The sequence below is a fragment of the Quercus robur genome, chromosome 3 (assembly GCF_932294415.1).
Source record: "Quercus robur chromosome 3, dhQueRobu3.1, whole genome shotgun sequence".
NCBI lineage: Eukaryota > Viridiplantae > Streptophyta > Magnoliopsida > Fagales > Fagaceae > Quercus > Quercus robur.
The window spans coordinates 36,134,434-36,159,595 of NC_065536.1; the positions used below are offsets into that span (position 1 = coordinate 36,134,434).

Below are 25,162 nucleotides of genomic sequence, written 5' to 3' on the forward strand. Positions count from 1 at the left end.
TTATTAATTAAAAAATTTTGTTTTAAAAAATGGCCTGTTTGGTGAGTTAGTTTGAGGAATATTGTTTGAGTGTTTTTGATATATAGGTAGGTAGTGTGTGAAAATATGTGTTATGTTGTTTAAAATGTGTAGTTTTGTGTTTAATATATACAGGCCGACAATTTTGAAAATTAAAATCTCCGTGTCTCAAATATCTCGAATATATTGAGGATTGGGCGGATAAGCTGAGAGGAGAGATATTCAGCGAAAAAAAAAAAAAAAAAAAAGGTTGAGAGGAGAGATGGCGAAGAAAGAGACAGTGAAAAACGCAGAGAAGTTAGTGGAGATGAGTATGAAAGGGAACGATGCGTCTCATGACGAAGCGCACGTGTGGAGGGTAAGAGACCTTGCTCTCTCCCTCGCACGTGAGGAAGGCATCGCCTCCAACCCTGAATCTTTGGAAATAGTAAATATATATATATATATATATTTTTTTTTTTTTGTTTTTTTTTTTTTTTTTTTTTTTTTGTTTTGCTTTGCGTTTCTCTCTTTGAGTTAAAAATGAAGAAGAAGAAGAAGAAGAAGAAGATAAAGTCCTTATTTTTGGTGTATCATTTCTTTTGGGGCAGGTGGAGCTTGCCGCACTTCTCCATGATATAGGTTATTAATCTCCTACTCTATACTCTATACTCTCTCTCTGTGCTATCTGTCTTTTTGTTTTTTGTTTTTTACTGATCCTTTTGATTATTGGGTGCTTGCAGGTGACTACAAATACTTGAGGTTTGTATTTCTCTTTCTTTCTTTATGTTGTTGTGGTTGTTGGAAACGAAACTGATTCTTATTGACAATGGGTCCACCTCCAATCTGCAATTTAAAGTTAACTTCTTTTAATGGACAATGTATTTTATTTAGGAATGTTGTGAAACTATTGCCAATTTTTGTTGTGTAGCTCTTTTTTTTTTTTTTCCTTTGTCAGAACATGTAAAAATGATGTGTGGATTAGGCCTTTGAAACCTACCAATTATTTTGCTTATGATTTTAAGTGATCTTTGAAATCAATAATTATCAAAGATGTGCATTATATTGTTTAGACTTTGTGTGGGACAGTTCAATTTCTACTGATTTCTGAAGTTTATCAATTCTTCAATTTCCACATACATGCACTCTTAATTCTGTTGACTTTAAGCTTCTATTACAGTGGACGCAATGTATATAATAATGCATGCTAGCCGTTAATTGAATTAACACTTGACATCTTTATGGTTTTTATGCTATGACACTCATGTTGTCCTTGGGAGTTCATTGATTTGAATTTTTTATTATTTTATTTTTGTTTTTTATTCATATATAGTCTTCGTTTTTCCTTTCTGTGACATGTAGAGATCCATCTGAGGAGAAAGTTGTGGAAAAGTTTCTTGAGCTAGAGGGCATAGAGGAGCACAAGAAGGTGAAGATTTTACGGATTGTCAAGGGAATGGGTAAGTAATTTGAAGGCTATAGTTTGTGACTTTTAAACATTGCTCTTGTTTCTCTTTATTTTCTTTCTTATTTTGTTACCACATGAAGTATAAGATTAGGACAATTAACAACTGTGTAGATATCATGTCAGGTTCTAGTTTTTATGGTAAAAATATAGGTGAAGTTTGAAAGTTGTTCAGATATTTTAGTCTATTTTTGCCCCAAAACGAGTTAAAGAGTTGGTCTATTTCAAATTTTCAACGCATCTGGTATTGTTTACGTATTCTACTTGTACCGTTGAATCCCTACCACCTTATATGACAGAAGTGGTCTTTTGTGATTTGGATAAGTTCTTGGCTTTTGAACTTCTTGAATACATGTGGTTATATGATCACTTCATATATAGTTTGGAAGAAGCCTTGCAGGCTGCAGCTATTTAAGGCATATTTTCCCTCTACAACAATTTGAAAGTTGGGGTTTGCCATATTCTTATGCAGTAGTTATTGCAGAATTGCGTTGTATTACTGAAATGGAAGCCAATAGCTATTATAATAACACTGGCTGTAATCTTCCCGATACTCTCTCTCTCTGAGTCTTCTAAATTGACATTTTGGGTCCCTTTTTATCTATTACTTTTATTTTCCTGCCATTTGTGCCTGTGCAAGAACCTGGCCTTAGTTGCAAAAACTGGACTTCGGGTTTAATATACTGGTGCACGTTCATAAATTCATATGAATTTTTTTCTCTTCATAATTTCATAATTTTAGATAGTTTACTTTTTTAGATAGTTTACTTTTTCTTATATTTCCATGCTTGTTTGTCTCCCTTTACCACACTTTCTATCCGGCACTGTGATGCAAAGATTACAATCAAACCTATTTTAGAATTTATTATTTCAAATTATTAATTATTGGAGATACCTGATCCTGGATTTTATGGGATATAATGCTTGAAGCCTATTTAAAAGCGGCTCTAGGAATATTCTGAGATAATGCAATTTGATTAAAATTCTGATTAGAGATGTTCCTCTACAGCTTGATGGTGATTCTAAGCACCATTTAGTGGTGAAACCTGGGGTTCCTTTTTTGTAACACACTATCTTTTTCACATTTTCTCTTTTGGTTCTACTCTCTAGAAGTGCCTTTCCTCTCTCTCTCTCTCTCTCTCTCTCTCTCACACACACACACACACACGCAAACGTCTTTGTTAAATATTAATCGTTGCAATCTACTTGGATGTCAAAGTGAATTCATTTATTTGATTTTGAATGGTAGTTGATCGTGTAGATGGTTCGGAATAAAACAAATATATTGTACTAATGCTCATAATGAATAAGTTTTCCCTGGGTCCATCTTCATTTGAAGAAAAATCGTCAAAAAACTGGCAACTTCTTATGTTATTTTCCTTATTCTAAGTAAAGATTCCTTTTAAAAAAAAAAAATATATATATATATATTTAAGATTCATAAGTCTGAGTTCCTCCATTTATGTTGTCACTTTACACAATGATTAAATTATAATCAGAAATTTGAAATCTTAGATACATGATTTATTTATTTTTAAATACTCGGAATTTGTTTTAGTTTTTGAGTTTAATATGAATTTTTATAGGTACTAGGGCATTGAAAGGTAAACTTTATTCATATCTCTGTTTCAAGCACCTTTCTATGCACTATCAGCTTTTCGTATTAAACTTCTGATCATTTTTCCTTTTTGGTCTCTTTGTCAAAGTTCATATTAGTTCTTTTGAAGTAATCTTGATAGATATACTTTTGAATCTTTAGGTTTCAAAGATGAGCTTGCCGGGCTTGAAAATGATCAACTTTTTCCAGAATTTGGAATTGTGCAAGATGCTGATCGTCTTGATGCAATTGGTGCAATTGGTAATTTCCGGTTTTCATGAGTGCTTTTATATAAAATGAAAAGCCATCCGTACTAAGCTAAAGTGATTGCTTAAAAAGTGAGATTCTGTTTGGAAGTTGTCATTTGCTATGGGCCAATTATATGTGTGACAAGTTCAAATTGCTCAAGGCTTCATGTTGGTTCTACTATTTGTACTGGCTTTGTCGACATCTTCTCTTGAGATCCTAATGCAGGTAAAGAGAAGCTGGTTTCTAGTTTTTTTTTTTTGATAAGTAAAGAAAATTTTATTCAAAGACATAATAATGAGTCACCCAAGTATACAGGAAGTATACAGCAGGGGACCAAAATAATCAAATACATAAAATACAAGCATCCATCAAATCATAGACCGAAAAAATAGAATGACTTCCAATGATAGACATCCAATCTGATAGAGTTTTAAATCAGCTATAGTCCTTTTAGAATCTTCAAAACATCGGTTGTTTCTCTCCCGCCAAATGCGCCACATCAAACAATGAGTGACTACCATCCAAATAACACCATTACGATGATGACCAAAATTTCTTTGCCAACATGCAAGGATCTCAACCACAGTCTTTGGCATCTCCTAGTGGATACCAAACAAGGTGAACACCATAGACCACAACTCATAAACAATAGGACAATGTAGTAAAAGATGGTCTACCGATTCTCCATTACTTTTGCACATATAATACCAATCTAAAATAAATATCTTCTTCTTACATAAATTATCAATAGTCAAGATAGTTCTTAAAGTTGCAGCCCAAACAAAAAACGCGACTTTGGAAGGAACCTTCTGCTTCCAAATACTTCTCCAAGGGAAGGACTGAGTATATACACCCAACAAAGCCTGATAATAACTGCTTACCTCAAAGCCCTTGCTCTTAGCAGGTGTCCTAAATATCTTATCCTCACCAATACCTCTCAATGAGACTCCATTTATAACATCCCAAAAAATAAACAGAATCTGATTCCCTATCATGAATTTCTCGCAAGAATTCCAAGTCCCAAAAAAGAACCCTGTTAGGAAACTGCATGAGACTAGACGTACAATAGTACTTGGAAAAAGTAATGTTAAAGAGCTGTTTAAAAAGTTGTATGCAAGCTGGATTTAAGCTTATCTAATGTAAACACACACTATTGTAATGTTGGATTTCTAGACATGGGTTTTAGTTTTGATTTAGGGGTAATTACAGTAAATCCACTTATGGTAAGGCTCGTTTTCACCTTGCCTATCTGTGGCTTGAAAGTTAGCACATTGCCCACTTGAGGTCACTTTCATTAGGGGCTTTGTGACCCACCTCTGTTAAAAACAGGGTACATATGTATTTTGCTCCCATGTTATGTCTCTCCTCCTAAAACCAAAAAAAAAAAAAAAAAAAAAAACTATAGAAAACAAAATCAAAAAGTGCTATTGCTAAATTTTTTTATGCAAGATTCATGAGAGATTTTGGGTGAGAAATAAAAGGATTTACAAACTAGAACTTAGAATCAAAAGGTGCTATATTAGTATGTTACCCCTTTTTTTTATTAACGAAACTTTCAGCAAACTCAAAACATGCACACTCAAAACACTCATGATGGAGATAAGAATCAGTTTGGTTTGGAATTAAGAGAGAGAGAAACTGATTCTTTCTCCCCTTTACCACCTCAAACTTAGATTAGAGAAAGAGAGAGAGAGAACTCAGATCTGGTGTTGATGTGGCTGACATTGGCGGTGACAATGACACCAAGGGCTTTAGCGATATTGTAGAGGGTGAGCTTGGAGACAAGAGGGTTGAGTTTTGTCAGCAAAGCCAGAGGCTGTCTGATCCCACCAACACGACTCACATCTCATTTGTTGTTCGCTGCCGTTGCTAGCTCGCCGTTCGACTGAACCACCTTGGCTTCTCTACCTTTTGCTTTGACTTGAAAGGGAGGTTGGGGTTGTCTTTGGATTTGGGTTTTATGTCTGGTGAGCCACAATGATGAGGCAGAGGATGGGTTTACTGGGATTTTGTTGGTGTTTGTTGTTTTGTGTTCTGATGAGTCATGAAGATGAGAGAGAAGATGGGTTTGCAGAGAGAGGATGGGATTTCTAGGATTTTTGTTGGGTGCTCACGGTTTTCAATTCAAATTTGTTGGGTTTTCTGGGATTTTTGTTGGGTTGCTCATGTTTTTGTTATTTCTGTTTGAATTTTATGGTTTTGATTTTTCTGGATTCAAAGTTGCAGGGGAAATCAGTTTGATTTTTCCAAGTTCGAATTTCGTGTGTTTGAATTGTTCGTCGTGTTCTTTGAGGCTGTTGTTCCTCTCTTGGTTTGTTTTTAATTTTTGTTTGATTCTGTGATTAGGTTCTAAAACTTGCTGATTACGGTTTGGGTCTGGAAAAACGAGAGGGTTTTGGGTATGTATGTGGTTGTTTGGCCATGAGTCAGGGGATTTAGGGTTGGTTTCAAAATGGGTTTTGGATGTGTGTGTGCATTTGCTGTTCCTCTCTTGGTTTGTTTCTATTTTTTGTTTGATTTTGTGATTAGGTTCTAAGACTTGTTGATTTCAGTTTGAGTTTGAAAAAAGAAGACGGCTTTTGGTTATGTATGTGGTTGTTTGGCCGTGAGTTAGGGGATTTAGGGTCGGTTTCAAAATGGGTTTTGGATGTGTTTGCGCGTTTGCTGGTGTGTATAATTGAAAAATTGAAATATATTTACTAATGTTGTGTTCGTGTGTTTTGGGTTTGAAAAAATTTTGATTTGAAATATTTTCATGCAACCGAAAATAGTCCTTAAAATACAAGTGCCTGGGTTTGAAAAGTTCTTGAAATATAGTCTGGATTTGAAATTTGGAGTTTGAAATATATGCTTTGGTTTGAAATCTTGTGTTCATGTAATTGTACGTCAACAGTGATCTGCGAGCTAAGATTCTGGCACTTGTCTTATGTTTTCTGTAGGGCTTTTGCATTTAGATGTTCCTACATTATAACTTTGAGCTTTTATACCTATCAAATATATATATATATATATCTTGTGTTCACATAATCAATTGAAGTTCTTTGAGCCAAGTTTTACCAATAGTACCTTTTGATCTGGTGTTCTCTTGTTTTTTTATTGTTTTATGGGTTTTTTATTTTTTATTTTGTTTGGGAGGAGAGACATTAAAGGGGAGTAAAAATACATATTTACCATATTTTTGACATAGATGGGTTAGGTAGCTTAACGGAGGTGACCTCAGGTAGGCAAAGTGCAAACTTTCAAACCATGGGTAAGCAAAGTAAAAGCGGGCCTAACTATCGGTGAGTTTACTGTAATTACTCATTTGGTTATATTATTGGTCTCATATGTTATTGGGTTTTGAATATTTCTTTAATTTGGGCTCAATAGTGAAAGCCCATTGAGTCCAAGTCCTATGAGGGTTAGGTACTCATTTGTATTCTATGAAAATTTCCAGCAAAGATTGCTCAAGGTTTTTGTAATGCAATCCTATCCGATGTATGATGACAACCTAACACATTGCAACCAGACCTTGATTTCTCACTCTTGGAACCCTAAAATGATAGGTTAATAGCCCTTGCACAACCCACCTTTTATTAGTCTCTTCACCACAAAACCGGATTTGCTATAGTTCTGGTTTACTGCTCACAGCCGCAAATCAGATCTGATCTTCTTCCTTTTATCACTTGTTTTGAGTTCCATGACATACCCATCATGTTACTCCATAAGCTTAATCCAGACTTTTCCACCCCAAAGCTAAAGCTAGCTCTTCCAAAACTCTACAACAAGTTGCTCTCCAGAAATTCCCGCTTCATAGTTGGTCTCACTGCCCTCTGTCCTATGTCAGATCCATATACTACTCCCCCCTTTTCTCCCAATGTTAACAATCTATATAAAGTACATGTGTGCATAAACATTTGTTTGTTTGTTTTTATTTATTTATTTTTATTTTTTGTGAATCAGTAAAGATTTTATTAAAAGAACAATCAAAATACACCAGAACAACAAAGAGTCCATAGGACCCTAAAAACAGTAAAGAGCAGAGCTAATGCATGCACTTCTCTCAGTTCTCTGCAGTGCCTAACATCAGAATGACCAACCCAGGCACTAGCGGCTAGCTGCACTCCTTAGCACATTTACAGCACAAGTCAATCCTACCTAGACTCTTTGCAGTTTACACATAATAGAGGGGTTAATCCCCATTTACAACACAAGCACACGATTAAAAATTGACTCTCAGCTACTGCATCTACTCTCCACTGGAGTTTTAACGTCCTCCTTAATATTCCTGATAACCTATTCTTCATAGTAGATCCTCCCTGGCTTGGTGGGATACACTGTAGCCCACCAAGCCAGCTTGCAAATAGTGGTCTTTAAGACTTTCCCCTTCAGCTGAATAGAGCACGAGTCTTCCAGAGCTTGTCAACAGGATTTAGCAACCAAAATTAGACACAAACCCATAATGATCTTCCAGATTCTTTTGGTGAAGGAGCTTTGAAAAAACAGGTGATCCCTGTGTTCTATGCTTCCTCTGCAGATTACATAATTACTGTCACCAGTAAATCTCCACTGCAACATTCTTTATTTAGTTGGAAGCTTCTTCTTTTTATTTATTTTATAATTTTTAGCCAACCATCCAATGAAAGCATGCCCAGGAATTGGTATATTAAACCAGAACAGTTTCCACCAAGTCACTTCCAACCCTTTAACTCTAAGATCTTCTCATGTAGCAGCACAATAGTATTTTTAGAAGGGGACTGTAGAGCCCTGTCTTCCTCCATTAATTCATTCAGACTAAGCTTGTTTTGGATGCCAACTAACTACTCTGATCTGGCTGCCTTCTGAACCCTGTGCTTATTCCTTAGAACAAAGTCTACTCTTGCCTCAAAAAGATTTGTTGCATATATATATATGACCCTATGGCCATATCTCTGGTTTAAGATCCCATCAGGATGCCAATGATCATGCCACAGGACTAGGAATGGCAACGGGCCGGGTTTTTGCATACCCGGACCTGGCCCAATTATTAATCGGTTTTTTGGGGGCCCAAACCCGCCCTGTCGGGCCCTGCGGGCCTTGTTTAGCCGCTTGGGCCCAAATCTGGCCCAACCAATTTTTTTTAAGCCCATCAAGATTTTTTGCCAGATTCAAGCCCATTCAAGCCATATATGGCAGCCCATTCAAGCCATTCAAGCCTATTAAGATTTTTGGCATTTGGGCCACATTATATGGCAGCCAAATCAATCCAAATCATAGGTTAATCATAAATCAATAAATTACCTGTTAATTATACATCTATAAATCAATAAATCATAACTAAAATCACCAGCTTAACATAAAAATAAAATAAATCCAACAAATCCAAGAGCTAAGTATCACAAGTCCAACAAATTCAAGAAATTAAAAAGTTACAAAACAAATCCCACAAGTCTAAGAAATTAAAAAGGCTAAGAAATTACAAAATGTCTTATCCTTTACAAACCAACAAATTAAAAAGGCTAATAAATTACAAAAAGCTAAAAAGGCTTAGAATAATTACAAACCAACAAACAAGTCTAAGAAATTAAAAAGGCTACTAAATTAATACAAAATGTCTAATCATCCACAGTTGTGACACAACTCCCATCCTCTTCATTAGGCTCCCCATCATCAAGAATTGATTGAAGTGTACAATCTCCAGACATAGTTGAAGAACCTACAATAACAATGAATTAAAAAATGGAATAAACTTCATCAAATTGTAACTAGCAAATATAAAAATACAATTTTGATTTTATAAATAGAAATTAGACAATTGCTAACCGTCGATTTTACTCCATAACCAATTCTGAGCACGCATCATTGCCTCTATAGTCTTGGGATGTAGCCTACTACGTTGTGGACTTAAAAGTCTCCCATTAGTGCTAAAGGCAGATTCTGAAGCAACAATTGTGACAGGAATGGCTAAAATATCTCTTGCAATCTTTTGTAAAGTAGGATACTTGAGACCATTACTTTTCCACCATCCCAAAATATCAAAATCTTCATTCCTCTTCAACACTCCCTCATGAATGAAATGATCAAATTCCATTCTAGCACTCCCATGTTTCTTTGAACTACTTGAACTATTGTTCACAAGTAAATTAAAAGATGACATTGCCCCACTCAACCTAAACTTCATTTGTGCCACAGAGCTTGGAAGTACTTGCAGGAATATGAGAACTTCCTTCATTATTTACAGGGGACTCATCTATATCTCCATACTCATCAAGCAAATCATAACAAAGATTCTTAATTTTTTCAATCTCCAAATCAGAATTATCACCATAAATGTTAGGATAATAAAACTCTAATAACTTCATCTTATATCTTGAACAATATCATGGCATTAAGATTTTGCTAGACCAATAAATAAGAGAGAATATTCTGAAGTAATGGAGCAGTGCACTTGTATTTGCAAAACACTTTTTAATACCAAAAAATGCAACCAGGTAAATGTATATATGCGAAACAATAACCAAAAGATGCAGCTAGTTGTATGCACATGAAACTTTACAAGTTGACAGATTGCAATTTTGGGAGCTGACCAAGATCTGGGAAGCACCTAAACCTTTGCAATTTGGTCCTAAAGCACAATCTACAACTAAACAGACTTTTTACTTAATATTTACATGCATTGGACACAACTTTTTTTTCTCCAAATTAACTGCTCAAGAATATGACTTTATCAAACCCAAGTTGTATAGAAACTTCTCTGATCTGGATCCAAAGATATTACCCAAAGAGAATCTCACTGAACAATTTTAGTAAAAGGTGGCACAACACAAACAAATGGCAATTACCCAATTCAAACATAAATATCAACAAATACACTTAGAACACACACACAAAACAGAGCATCATACCCCACCATCAATCATCCAAATTTTCACACACATCTCATCATATCACATAATAAAAACTACCCAATTTTGGGTAGAGGAAAACCGAAACAGAAAAGCTGAAACCAATTCAAACATAAAAACTACCCAATTTTCACACACATCTCAAAGTTCGTGATTACAAATGGCAATTTGGTACCTTCGGTTTTGCTTGCCAGAACTTCAATCGGTCCTGAGGAAGAGCGGGGCCGTGAGAGTGAGAAGGCGAGGGAGGAGTGATTGAGCTGAAATGAGGGAGTGTCGGAGTGAGCTAAAATGAGGGACTGAGTTGAGGGAGAGGGAGTGTCGGAGTGAGGGAGTATCGAACTGAGTTGATGGAGGCGAGGGAGGCTGAAGAAATGAGGGATTACCGGATTAGGGTTAGATTATAGGTGTATATATATATATATAGGGTATTTTTGTAATTTAGGGTATCGGGTTTTTAAACGGGCCGGGTCTCGGGTTTTTTTGATAAAACCCGGACCCGCTTCGGGTTTTTTTTTTTTTAAACCCATACTCGACCCTATTCCTAATCGGATCGGGTAAAACCCGGCCCATTAGGGTCGGGTACTCGCAGGTCGGGCAAAAATTGCCATCCCTACATAGAACAATCTTCTTTCCACTCCCCAGCTCATAACTTAAGAATTTCCTAGCATTCTCTAAGTTAGAGCATTGCTCTCCATTCCCAGGCACTATCTTGAGGGATTTTTACTGTCAAAAAGCACTTCCTTTTTAGTAGACATTCATGAATCCATGCTACCCATTGTGAATTCTCTTTGTGGGATATAAATATTGTTGTTTTAGATTAGGGTTTTGCTTTGTTGTTAAGAGAGAAAAACTATTCTATTGCGCTTTTTTTTTGAAAATAGTAAAATCATTGCAACTCCTTGGACATAGTCAAATTTCCAAACCACGTAAATATTATCTTGTGTGATTGTTTTCTTTGGCGCATATTTTTCTCTAATCTTGCATCTCACAGATTTGGGAATTCGTGTATATTCCCCTAACCCCTACAGTTTAACGCCCTTCTTTCTATTGCTGAGCTAAAATTAACTTGTTGATATCATCATTGAATACTTCTTTACTCACTGAAACTGATTCTTCATTGACAAGTCATGCACAAATCTTAATTGTTTCTCTATTCAGGAATTGCTCGTTGCTTTACTTTTGGTGGAAGTAGGAGCAGGGTGTTACATGATCCTGCCATTCAGCCACGATCAGATTTATCTAAGGAACAGTACATGAAGAAAGATGAGCAAACTACTGTAAATCATTTTCATGAGAAGCTTCTCAAGCTGAAGGATTTGATGAAAACCAAGGTAAAAGCAATGAGTTGGTGGCACTTATTAGCTAGAATCGCTTGATTTCCTGCCACTGTTTTCTTATTGTTTGTGTGCATCCATGCATCTTTTGTTTTGTTTTGTTTTGTTTTGTTTTTTTTTTTTTGTTTTTGCTAAATCATGCATCTTTTGTTTGTGCTTAATGTAATAGACCACACGATATGTGTATGGTACAGTTATATAAATCTATGTTTCATTATATTCAGGCTGGGCAGAAGAGGGCTGAGAGAAGGCACAAGTTCATGGAGGAGTTTTTAAAGGAGTTCTATGAAGAGTGGGATGGGAGAGCTTGAAAAAGGTACCCGTTTGATCTTTCAATTTATGCTTAACCGCTTCAAAATTTTATGATAAAAAAGTAATAGGTTTCTTGCAACAAAATGAGACACTCCCAGTTTCTGATTTTTCCATTATGTTATGTAGGATGTTCCCATGGTGCAGTTAAAGATTCGCTGAGATGAATGGCTCAGTTTGAGGATAAATACATCTATATTACGTTATAAGTATAAACATTAAAGTTTGCCACTGCACTGAATAATTCAATGTTGGGCATGGGACATTCCTGTGAATGTCATTTTGATAAAGCTTACTTCACTAAGGACCTTTTGATGTATCTTGTGGCTATGAACTCTTGCCATGACCAGGCACAACCCAAGCTCGTTCAATCACTGAAGGAACTTTGTCTGTGCAATCTTTGTTGGGAAGTTACTCTGCTCTACCTTAAATAAATTTTTACTCAATGCCTGACAGTTTGATCTATTTTGTGCACATTTAGCATTAATAAGGATTAGGCAAGAGGTGCACGCACATTCGCATACCATTGATGTCTGCTCTTCCCATAATGCAACCTTTTAGCGATTGCTAATTCTAAAAATATACATGAGCAAAATGCCATTTAATTTTGAATATGTGGACATTGAACGTTATTTAGTAATTCAAAATTTGTTGGGAAAATTTTAGCCAAAGCAATTATTCTTTGGTTCTAACTTTTTGCTGTGGTTGACATAGTTACAATATGTTGCTAATTTTGCAACTTGAATCATTTTCTTCTTAGACTCAAGCACTTTGTACATGGGGAGATGTTAGTTTGTTTGGTTCTAACTTCTAATATACGGTGGTTTACGCACAGATTACAGGAGTTTGTCACAAAAGGGCCACATAAAAGGTGATTTGATATACATGCATATAGGACGATCACAGCTCGTTCTGCTACATTAGAAGAGTTTGTGGTAGAACTCATAATACGGTATTTGTTCCTCATGAATTTAGGGGTGTAATAAGAGGTTTGGTGTGACCACCGTTAAAAAGTTCGAGAACAAAATATTTTCGGGTAATATAGTAAGGTCCTTCATTAAGGATTTTATTTAAGCTGCACCATCTCTAGCCTTGAATATGTTAAAATTAATGTCAAGATTTAAAGTATCCACCACATCATCCCCCACACCCTAGACAGAATCTCTCACCATGTCCAAAACAAACTCAACCAAGGAGAATTCCCGGAGTTCTTGTTCCTTCTCGATGAATTGTGAAGGGACCTTAAAAACTTCATTATGTTTTTACCCAATTTCTCTTTTCTCAAAATTTTTGAAGTAAAATATTTCTCAGAAAATATATATATTTTTTCATTTTTAGGTGTTTGTTTGCATGTAAAATGTGGTCAAACTTGTAAAATATTTTCCTTTAACTGTAAAATCTTTTATGAAAAGATGTAAAATGTTTTACTTTTAAAAATTTGGTAAAATATTTTACAAAGACAAAAAGCAACTCTGGTGGTCAGTGTTGGCAGTTGGGCAATTGGTATGGCAGCTTGGTGGTCGAAGCCACCGTGCCAATAATCAGTGCCAGTGGTCTGATCATTGGAGTCACCATTTTGGTGGTCTGATCATTGGAGTCACCATTTTGGTTGCCATTTCGATCACTGGACCTCCAGTACTAGTGGCTTCAGTGGTTGAGCCACTAATTTGGTGGTCCACTTGAAAATTTTATGAGAAAAATGGTTAAATTCCCTTTATTTTTAAAGTATGTAGCAAAACACTTCTCTTTCCAAAGTATCTAGCAAAATGCTCCTGTTTGGAACTCTATTTTAATAAAATCGAGTTCTTTGTAAAACTCAATATCCTCAAAATCGAATTTTATGTGTATTTTTGAGTAGAGCTCGATATTAGCAATGTCAAATTTTACTTAAATTTTCAAAAGAATTTAAGTGACAAAATATGCATTGAACTCAACATTAGCAATGTCGAATTCTAGGTGGAACTCAATTTTGTTAAAATTGAATTACAATAATTGAGGCATTTTACTAAATACTTTGGAAAGAAGGGTGTTTTGCTACATACTTTAAAAATAAAGGATATATAGTCATTTTTCCAAATTTTACATGTTACATAAAATACCTAAAATATTTTACTAAAAATGTTTTACACGTAAAAATTTTAAGTTCAAAAATATTTTACTTTCAAAACAAATGGAGGTTTTAGTAGATTGGTGCTGTTATTGGTATGGTTTTGAAATCCGGACCGGACCGGACAGCCTAACTCGGTTAATTGTGAACCATTCACGAAACCGGTTCTTTTAACTCCCAAAATTGACATATTCCAAAATCGGCATATGTAAATAGGTTAGTGAACTATGAACCGCGGTCGAACTACCCGATTTAAAAAACCCTAGAAGGTTCTCATGGTTTAGATTAGAGCTTAAAAAAGCAAAAAAGAACCTTGGTAATTATAGTAGCAACACCTTATTATCGCCATTGTTAAGAAAACCCCAAAAGGTGAAAGAAGGATCAATTGATACAAAGAACCAAAAAGAAATAGCAATATAAGAATAACTTGATCTTCAAAAATCTTTCTCAAAAAAATAAAATCTTTTTACAAGATCCCTCCAAATAGAAGAAGAAAAAACTAAAAATTTTCTCTTACACAGCCATAGTGTCCACATTGTAATAACTCAAAAGTTTGCCTCCACAAGTCTTTTGCAACCTTCAGTCGACAACCGATGATCAAATCTCTCCAAACCAGTGAGTAAAGGTGCTATGATCTTTCTCTTTCTCTCACTGTTCTGGTTTTTATTTTTATTTTTATTTTAAAAACTCTTAAATTTAGGTTGTGTTTGGTAGAGTGGATTTTAGAGAAGATGGGAAAAAAAAAAGAGAAAGAAAATGAGGAGGGAAAACTTTTTGAAGGGTGTTTGGTTGAGAGGGGGAGAGAGGAAAATGATGGTGGGGCCCAGCAAAAAGTTTTCTCTCCAAAATGGATAGAAAACTTGGTGGAGGAAAATCTTATAGGTGAAGGACAAAAATGCCCATGTTCAAGTTGCACATGGGCTTCTTCAGCATGTTTTGTTTGTATTTTTGGTTTTTAATTCCAATTTTAATAAGTTGTAAATGTTTCTTTTGTTCAGTGTCCCATTCCATTTTTTTTTTAGACGTAATTTTTTTTTCTAGACATGATTTTTATTTTTTAATAAATTTGGGTGATTGTACTTTTTTTTGGTTGTTTGTCACTTTTTTGTTTCAAATGGGTATCATTTTTTAACAAGGATATATGAGCAAATTTATACAAACTCATTTTTTCTATCCCTCTACTTTTTCACTACCAACCAAACAAAAATAAAGAAAATTAAATTTTTTTTCTATCCTTCCACTTTTCCACCTCCAACTAAATAGACCCTTACTATTAAAGAGACTTGAAGGGTTAAAGTCCATCCTCTATTAGGTAATGAAGATTCCACTTTTTAGCTTAGGAAATGAGACATGCCTTCTTATAAAATAAAATAAAATAATAATAATAATAATAATGATGATGATGATGATGATGAGACTTGTCACTTTGTGTACCACACACTATCCAAGACGTGAAATGCTTGGGACACACTTTTGCACATTTGTGGCTACAAAGTTGTGATTGGCTAGAGGGTCTCCACATGACCCACTAATACACTCTAACTAATCACAACTCGCTATGTGATGAGTTGTGGCATAAAATTATGCAAAAATGTGTCTCCCTAACATTTCTCATCAAAGACCACAAAAAATCAGGTTTTTATTAATATTTGTTATATTTAATTTTTAGTTTTGTTGATATTTGTGTACCACGGCAACTTATGACTTCATCAACTTCACCTTTTTAATATTTTAGTAATATTTTATGTTAGATTTAAATTTGATACCAGTGGTTATTACTTGTTTACTTCAAAAGTAGTTTCGATAAATCCACTATGTTTCTTGAGAGAATAGTTATTGCTTTACATTATAGCAGTCACGTGATCCATATTTGTATAAAATGTATAATATTGAATATACGTATAAAAATATATAATATTATATATATATTTATTTAGTTTATAATTTAAATTTTACTTAAATATTACAATGTAAACTAATAATTTTTTTTGATAATTAGTAAATCAGCTATGATATTGTTATATGTTTTGTTTATAATGTTGTTGAGGGCCCTTGTGAGAAAGAAAGCCCAATAACGAGGGCAACAAGGAATTGACAAAGTAGACAGCAAAACCATTAGGCCCAAGCGGCAGGAATAATGGATCACAGGCCCAAGAAATAAACAAATGGGTCTTGAAGAGGCAAGTGGGCTCAAAGAAGCCCAGAAAGAAAGAAATAGCATCCCATGGACAGTGTATGAGGTAGAAAAGCGAGAAAGGGCCGCCGCAAGCCCAAGGTAATGCAAACTAAGAAAGTAAGGGGTTTATGGCAGGCCCATAAATCCCAAGGATGAGAATAAGGTTATTGGGCCAGGGAAGTCCAATGAAATTAGTAAAAGGTCCATGGGAGTGTGGAATTAGCAAAAGGGCCTAGAAAGCCCAAAGAAAGCGAACGGGCCAAGGATGCCCAAAAGAAAGCCCAAAGGGACATAGGAGCCCATAAGTAAAAGCAAAATAGTGGCTATGCCAAGCCACCGAGAGAAGGAATAAACGGCTGGCCCATAAAGAGGCCCAGCAGGATTAAGTTATTACAGCAGGAATAACAGTACAACATTGCAAGAAATAAAGGAAACCAAAGAATGGGCCAAAGAAATGTAAGGCCCATCATCAGACAGAGCCCAGCTCTTGAATGGAGTGGAAAAACAAAGAACAGCCCACATAAGAGGTCAAAAAACACGGACGACGAGCCTCCAGACCACGACAGACGAATGGGCAGCAGGCAAGTTTTGGACACATATGGAATGAAGGCACGCGTAAGGCCCAGACACCACCAGCCTGTACCCAGCCAATACAGAGCATGGTGAGGTCGGGGGGTCAGAGGATTAGAGGGCATGGTTTGGTGGTGGGGAGAGGGGAAAAATCTATTTTTATAGTTCCGACTCAGGATCTTTCGAGGAGGTGTCCTGCTGGGATGGCTTACTACCTAAAAGAGGCAAGCTGAGTTGGAACCATTAGGTGCATGCCATGAGGGATAGAGAGAGAGAAATAACCCAGACCGTGGCAGGAAAGGGTGTCACGGCAGACTAGCAAACAAAATACTCTTCCTTGTCTGGCGATGGGAGGGCGACACACAGACGGCACAGTGATGGTCAGCCAGTACACCCAGATCAGACAAAGGGAATTAAGGGTTAAAATAGTAAAATCAGGTCACGGCAGACACTATAAAAGGAGGGTCTTACCGTGAACAGAAAACAAGAGGAACGGAACTTAGAGAAGGAAATAGAAAACTTAAAAGAAATAGAAAAGGAAAATATAGTGAGAAGAAAGAAAGAAATAGTGAGAGTTGGAAAGGTGGGCATGCACCGGTAGATGAATCCCTTTTCTCCCTCATTAAATCCGGCCCTCTGTAAGAAAAAACATCTAAAACACCTACGTAGAAAACCACTCAGGCCCGTTTCCCTCAGGGCTGTTAACCTCTATGGCAGGACTCTTTCCTGAGAGATTGACGGCTTTGAGGAGGGACGTTCTCCCCTTTGTGGTTCTGCTCCCGCGGATTGAATTTCCGATCGATTTTCTCTAGTATTCTGATTAACCCATGATTATAAGCATTCAGTGTTCTTTGTTATTCTTCCTTTATCTTCCGTGAAAAAGAAAACAAATAGTATTGTTATTATAATTGATGTTAAGGGCTATTTGGTTAGTTCCCCATTTAAGTGGCTAGATATTTTCTATTTATTCTATTATTATTATGTCTGCCTGCCACAATTTGTCTGAAATAGTTTCACCTGCCGTAAACACGTTTCTGGCAGACTTGGCCTAGTTTGCGCACAAGCCGGACCACCTTAAGTTGAAGTTGGATCGGTCCCGACTCTCTTATCCAGAAAACTTGGGCTTAGTGCAGCAGGAGGCAGCCCAATACCACTAACACAACCCACCCCTTTACAAATGTTTGCTTAGGATTTCAAATTTTTTATTTATCTTATAAAAGTTATGATATAAAAAATACATTTTGTAAGATAGATGTCTATATTTATTTGGACTATTTTTTAAAATTTTTTTTCAACTTTTACTAATTTAACATATTTATTTATATTTTAAATAATTATAACGTCATCACAGTTCGACTTCAGTTTGACCTTGGTTCAATTTCAAAAACTTTGAACCTTTTTTTTTTACAGTTCATTAAATGGTCTAAGTTTTAAAACTATGGTTATTGGGTTTATGAATCATACTCCAGAACCCAACAGCATATTAAGTTTATGGGGACTCAATACAATTAAAAAAAAGAAAAAAAAAGAAAAAAGAAAAAAGAAAAAAAAAGAGCTTTGGCCCAAGTAGACTTACCTCAAGAAGTTGGAGGATCTGGCTACATCTTTGGATTAACACTTGGGTTGCCTAATCTTATTAATGAGTTGCCAGGTCGGGAAGCTCTTGCAAAGTTGGTCCCAGATTCCATTAGGGCGTAGGACTTCACTTGGGAATATGGGCAAGAAAATCTGAATTCCAACTAGCTTGATTGAGTCCTCTTCAGCTTTGCAAAGGTACAAGTTGCAAGATCAACAGTGGATTTTTTCCCCTCCAAAGAAAAGGGAAAATGGGAAATACCTAAGAAGAGGCTAGTTGACATTGAAATATTATTTATATTTCCTTTCTGTAATTTTGGGAAGAAAAAAATTTCGATTGCATTCAATCAGATTCCTCAAAATGAAAATATATCCAACTTAATATAAAAATCCTCTTAAGGTTGGTACCAACACTTGGGAACTTCAAGCTCTGAACCATCAATAATTATCTCATTTATCAAATATATGCATACTTTTTATCACAACGTGTGAGTCTTAAAATCATGTGGAATTCACATACTATAAGAGAGAGGATGTACATATCTGTTGATGCTCATTTTGACAGAATAGCCCAGTAGTAGGAAGAAGCCCAACAATATGAGGAGAAAAGAGTTAATAAATTAGGAGAAAAACCATTAAGCCCGAATGGCAGAAATAATGGATTATAGGTCTAGAAAATAATAAACGGATCTCAGAGGAGGCAACATGCCTATAGGAGCCCAGAGAAAGAAATAGTAAACCCATGGGCATTATATGAGATAGAAAGCAAGCAAGAATGGGCCAAAGAGGCCCAAAGTAATGAATCAAGTGAGTAAGGGGTTGATGGAAGCCCATCAACTCTAAAAGTAAAGGATGTGGTAATTGGGCTGGGGAGGTCCAAATGACTTAGCAATGGGAATGCAGAATTAGAATGGGCCGAGGATGCTCATGAGTAATGGAATGGATCAAGAAGGCCCGAAGTAGCATGAATGCAAGCCTAATGATAATACTGGGCTACTGTAATTAAGTAACAGGGAAAGCATACAGTAGGCCTGAAAAGAGGCCCAACAAGCAAAGACCAAGCAATACCACAGCGAGAATGATAGAATGGCATGGTAGAAATGCTAGCAAGTCTATGGACAGAGGAAAGAATGGGTTGAAGAGAGAAAAACCCACAATCAAGCAAGGCCTAGCCCATGAAGAAAGCGAGTAATAAAGAATGAAGGCTCAGAAACACGTTCATGCCACAAGAGGTCAAGAATGAGCAGCAAAACGCATAGACGGGCTTTCAAGCCATGGAAAACGCATGAGCAGGAGACAAGCTTTGGACACACACGGAAGTGGAGCATGCACAAGGCTCAGGCACCACCAACCTGTACCCAGCCAATATAGGAGTGGTGGACCATGGGTCAGAGGTAAGAGAGGGTATGGTATGGCGGTGGGGAGAAGGGGGAGTCTATTCTGGGGTTCCCGCTTAAACTCTTTTGGGGGAAATGTCCTGCTGGGATAATATACCACCTAAAAAAAGGGAAAAATGAGTTGGAATCACTAGGTGCATGCCATGAGGGATAGTGAGAGAGAATGCCCACCCTTATTCGGATGGGAATGCCACGGTGAATAAGCAAATAAAATAGATTTCTTTGTTTGGTAATGAGATATGGCACGACCAGCACAGGTAGGTGATGGTAGCTGGGCAGCTAACGGCCAGTGGGTGGTCTGGATGGACACCCACACCTAGCAAAAGTGGTTAAGGGGTAAAATGGTAAAAATCAGTCACAGCAGGCAGTATATAAAGAGCATCCGTTGTGCACAGTAACACAACATTACAACAATCACATCACCACAACACCTGGAAAACAACATCACACGAGCAAGAACTAAAAAGGAAAAGAGTGGAAAAGTAGAGTAACAAAACCTAGAAAAGGAAAACAGTGAGAAAGAAAAACAGAGGGTAGGCAAGAGTGTGATAGCAAGCATGCACCAATGGGCTAATCCCTTTTCTCCCTCTAAAAACCTGCCCTCTATTAAGGATTTAGGATTTCTTGGGCATAAGCCATTTAGACCCATCTTCTTAAAGTGGTTAATTTCTATAGCAGGACCTTCCTGTGTGGTTATCTACATTGAGGAAGTGGTTCCCTCTTTGGTCTTAGTTCTGTAATACAACTAAGCATGGCAGACTAAACTTTTCTCCTTTAATCTTATTGATTATTGGTGTTACCTTTTCTATTATTATTATTATTATCATTTCTTCTTATAATGCATTTTCTATTGTTGTACTGCTCTTTTCTTTAATTGGGAATTCTTTACTTGTTTTGATTAACAATAAGTGCTTATCCTTTATTGTTATTATATTATACTTGTCTGCTGTAACTCTTTTGTAATAGTTTCATTTGCCATGGGCATGTGACCAAAGTTTCAACAAAGGGGCTTTAGTTTGCGCACAAGCTGGTTCAAGGTGAGTTGCAATTGGATCGGTCCTGACTTTCCTACCCAGAACTTTTGGGCCATAGTGTGGCAGGAGGTAGCCTAGACCACAATCTCAAAAAGGCCTACCACATTTAAATTAGCGACTTCATTGGGGAGTTGGGAAATAGATAGGGATAGAAGACGGAAGCTCTCGCAAACCATGCCCCCAAAATCCAAAGCAACACGAAACATGAGTGCCATGCCTTGTAGGTAGAGTTGAGGCCAACAATGCCTCACCAACAGCAGCCTAACCAGGTAGAAGGTGTCAATAAAGTGGGGGCTGAACCCCAATAACAGCAAAGAATCCTCATTGACAATGCCAATGTTTTTATCGAGGTGTTGTAGTCACTACAACACTCCCAGTAGCAGATGATGGAAGAAATCCGTCAAATAAAAACAGACGAGAGACAGAGGAAAAAAGGAGCCAACATGACCCAGAGCATGTAGCGGACAAGGAAGAGATACCAGTTGGAGGTGCTTTGTAGAATGCAGAACATCGTTTCATCACTATGGCCGAAGTGGCAACTCTCCTAGAGCAAGAGAGGGCTAGAGTGCCTAAAGAAAGGTTTTCTGCACGAAGACCTCCTTACCTACTAAGAATACTCAGCAAGCCATACCCAGAGAGGTATGAACCACAAATTTTCGCACAAAACGATGGCAGAAAAGGAAGTGCTGTCGAGCACGTAAGCAAGTTCATTGATACTTTTGGTCCTTATGCGGCAGATGAAAACCTATGTCTTTGGGAATTTTCTAAATCATTATGTGACCGTGCGTACACCTGGTACATCGGTCTAAAACCAGGGTCAATCCTAACATGGGATGACATGATGGATGTATTTTGCACTAAGTACTTCCATGGACAAGAAAGAGTAATGCTTGCGACTTTGAAAGCAACTAAGCAAAGAAGTGGCGAAGATTTGATGGAATACATCAAAAGGTGTAGAGACATAGCACTTGATTGCTATGATCATTGTGAGGAAAAGACTTTGGTGGCAATGTGTATGACTAACATGATTAGGGAGTACAGAGTTGTCCTTGAAAATCTGGAAATCTCCTAGTTTGCACAGTTGTTGAAGAAAGCCAGGAATACTGCTCAATTAGTAAGGCCAAGTTCCGACAAAAGAAATGCCCCACAGGCTATGGCAGTATCCACTGGCGAAAGAAAGAGGAAGGCTGACGGAAGGGAGTACGATACCCCTCCACCACTACCATGTACCTTGAAGAAGCTAGACATGCTTCTAGATAAATGGATAGTAGACGGAGTCTTTAAGCCTAATCAAGTTTCTAGAGAGCCCACGAATGAAGAGCAGAGAGACCCACGCTTCTATTGCTTGCATAATTACATGTAACATCCTACCGCAGAATGTTGGGCGTCCCGCAGACGAGTGCACTGAAGAATCATGGAAGGGACTTTGAAGCTGTCCCAGCCGGAAGTTTAAAGAAACCCACTCCCAAACCACAAAGGGAAGGGTATAGCAGCAGTTGTTATTTGCGTAGATCTAGGGGAGGATGAAGAGGAAAGTCCTACCTTTCTTGCAGTAGCAATTACCACCTTACAGAAATGTTCCAAGTTCAAGAACTTGTTTAATTAGTTGGGGCTCACAGTAAAAGAGAGAAGGATAGCCACAGAAGTCCTGGTAAGCATTGCCTCTGGGGCAGGAATAGAATGTTTGACAGTAGAAGTCCCAAATGACAGAGCCCTCTTGTAAGAGTTAAGTGAGATGACTTTTAGTGGTGAAGATATGAAAGTGGGGTACTCAGACCACAGGAGGCCCCTTTACTTGGCAGCATCTATAAATCAAATCCCCATCAAGAGAGCCTTTGTGGATTTGGGCGCTTCCATAAATCTTGTCCCACTAAGCACTTTACAAGCAACAGGAATTTCAAAAAGAAAGATTCGGGGATGCCTAATGGAAGTAATAGGATTTGGGGGAAGAGGTGAGTACACCACAGGCCATATTTAGCTGTGGTTGAAGGTAGGGCCAATAGCTTCTTTGGCCTACTTCCATGAGGTGAAAATGGAAGTCTCATACCACGTGCTTTTGAAAAGACCATGGTTGCACAAGCACCGGTTGGTCCCGTCCACTTATCATCAATGTGTGAAGGGAAGGTTGAATAACAGATTGATACGAATAGTAGCAAATCCGTCACCATTCGAGCAAGCAGGTGCTTATCTAGTAGAAACTATGTTCTTCGACCAATGGACACCATCTGGCGAAGGCTTAATGTCAAAACCGCAAGGCACCTTCGTGCCTAGGTGGGAGGACATCGAGGATGACCCAGAGCCTAATCTGACGAAGCTGCTATCGTAGAAGAAGAAAAGGAAAGAAGCACCCATTTTGGAGTTAGACGAAGCACTGCAATGTGTTAGAGTTCGGGTCCCTGATGGCAAAATCATCTACAGATTATGAAGGTGCACGTGGCCCATATGCGATGCGCAAGTGGGCCCCATGCAAGAATGGCAGCATAAAAGTTTGGTGTGTTACATGGCTCAAGAAGGTTTGGAGGAAGAAAGTGATATGGAGAAAGAAGAGGAAGTTACAATAGAAAAAGATGTACAAGTTACTGTAGAAGAAGGATTGGAAGAAATTGACTTGGGATCTAATCCACAGGAATCGAAACCCATCTCAATTAGTTCAAAACTATTAGAGGAAGAAAAGTCAGAATTGATATTGTTGTTGAAAGAATTTAAAGATATTTTCGCAAGGGATTACAGTGAGATGCTTAGATTAGACCCCGGGCTGGTGTGCATATGCTAAATGTGGACCCTGAGGTCAAGCAGTGGCCTAGCCCACCAGGGTATTCCACACTAAAATAGAGGAGTGAATAGTAAAAGAGGTGCAGAAGTTGTTGGCTGCGGGTTTCATCACGCCCACCCAACATCCATGTTGGTTATCTAACATTGTGCCAGTAAAGAAAAAGAATGGGCAGATAAGGTGTTGTGTAGATTTCAGAAATCTCAACAGAGCTTCCCGAAAAGATGAATTCCTGCTACCAAACATGGACTTATTGATAGACTCTGTAGCAGGAAACACCATGTTTTCATTCATGGATGGGTTCAGTGGATACAATCAGATCAGAATGGCGCCAAAGGATGTAGAGAAAACTGCCTTCAGAACACCTATAGTCAATTTTTACTATATTGTGATGCCTTTTGGGTTGAAAACGCAAGTGCAACTTACCAATGTACCATGACGGCCATATTCCACGACATGATGCACCGTGAGTTGGAAGACTATGTAGATGACATAGTTGTAAAGTCAAAAAGGCGAGAAGATCATGTCAAAATATTAAGGAAAGTATTTGAAAGATGTAGGGCTTTTAAGTTAAGAATGAATCCCCTCAAGTGTGCATTTGGAGTATCTTCTGGGACATTTCTAGGTTTCTTGGTTCACAACAGAGGAATAGATGTAGACCTAGCCAAGGCCATGGCCATAGCAACCATAAAGCCACCTGCCACTGTAAAAGAATTGAAGAGTTTCTTGGGAAACTCATACATTCAGAGATTTATTCCTGGTTTAGCATCAATTACTTTGCCCTTCGCCAGATAACTCAAGAAAGGGCAAAGTTTTGAGTGGGGAGAAACACAGCAGAAGGAGGTTATAGCAGATTATAATGAACCTTCCTACGGTGCAAGCCCCAATCCACAAAAAGCTACTACTGCTCTACTTAGCCACTAACTCGTATGCTATAGGTGCGTTAATTGCCCAAGAGGATGGAGGTGGCATTGAGAAACCTGTTTATTACATCAGCCATGCCCTGAAGGACGCAGAGACTTGCCACCCAAGAGTAGAGAGAGCATGCTTGGCCATAGTATATGCTTCACAAAGGCTACGCCATTATTTCCTAGCCTACGAGGTATGGTTGATGACTAAGTCTCATGCAATCAAAGCTTTGTTGCGGAAGCCAATTCTTTCTGGAAGGATATCACAGTGGTTACTACAGTTGTCATAGTATGATTTGAAGGTGGGAATGCCCAAAGCAATGAAGAGCCAGGCTATAGCAGACTTGTTAGCATAATTTCCAGGAGAAGAAGAATTCTCGCTGGACGATGAGGTCCCAGGGGAGGTAGCCATGGTAGAAGAAGTAAGGGAGTAGTGGGTAATGAAGTTTGATGGATCCTCGATTGCCCACTTAGGAGGCGTGGGAATAATTCTATATCATAAAAAGGATGAGGATGTGGTGCTCTCATTCAAATTGCAATTCCCTTGCTCAAATAATACCGCAGATTATGAGGCTTATTTCATTGGGCTAGCTACGGCCTTCGAAATAGGGATCAAGCATTTAAAAGTGATGGGTGATTCAAACCTAGTGGTCTACCAGACTAAGGGGAGCTTCTCTTTGAAGGAACCCAGTTTAGCACCATAAAGAATGGTGGCCTGGAAGATGAAGGAAAAGTTTTCAACGTTTGAGATAGAGCATGCTCTAAGGAGCGAAAATTGGTATGCAGATGCGCTGGCTGGATTAGGGTT

General features: G+C 37.6%; 1 protein-coding gene across 2 annotated transcripts; it reads left to right on the plus strand.

Moving 5' to 3' along the window:
* Window positions 1-184: 184 nt before the first annotated feature.
* On the plus strand, window positions 185-12,282 carry LOC126717935 (uncharacterized). 2 transcript variants are annotated; one of them, XM_050419938.1, is made up of 8 exons: window positions 185-445; window positions 609-639; window positions 741-759; window positions 1,360-1,457; window positions 3,222-3,320; window positions 11,333-11,505; window positions 11,733-11,821; window positions 11,945-12,282. In XM_050419938.1, the coding sequence occupies exons 1-7, from the start codon at window positions 281-283 to the stop codon at window positions 11,817-11,819; spliced, it is 672 nt and encodes a 223-aa protein (XP_050275895.1). In that variant the 5' UTR covers window positions 185-280; the 3' UTR covers window positions 11,820-11,821; window positions 11,945-12,282. The 2 variants fall into 2 exon arrangements, with proteins under 2 accessions (XP_050275895.1, XP_050275894.1); XM_050419937.1 differs by having other exon boundaries at window positions 188-445; window positions 11,733-11,824; window positions 11,947-12,282.
* The last annotated feature ends 12,880 nt before the right edge of the window (window positions 12,283-25,162 follow it).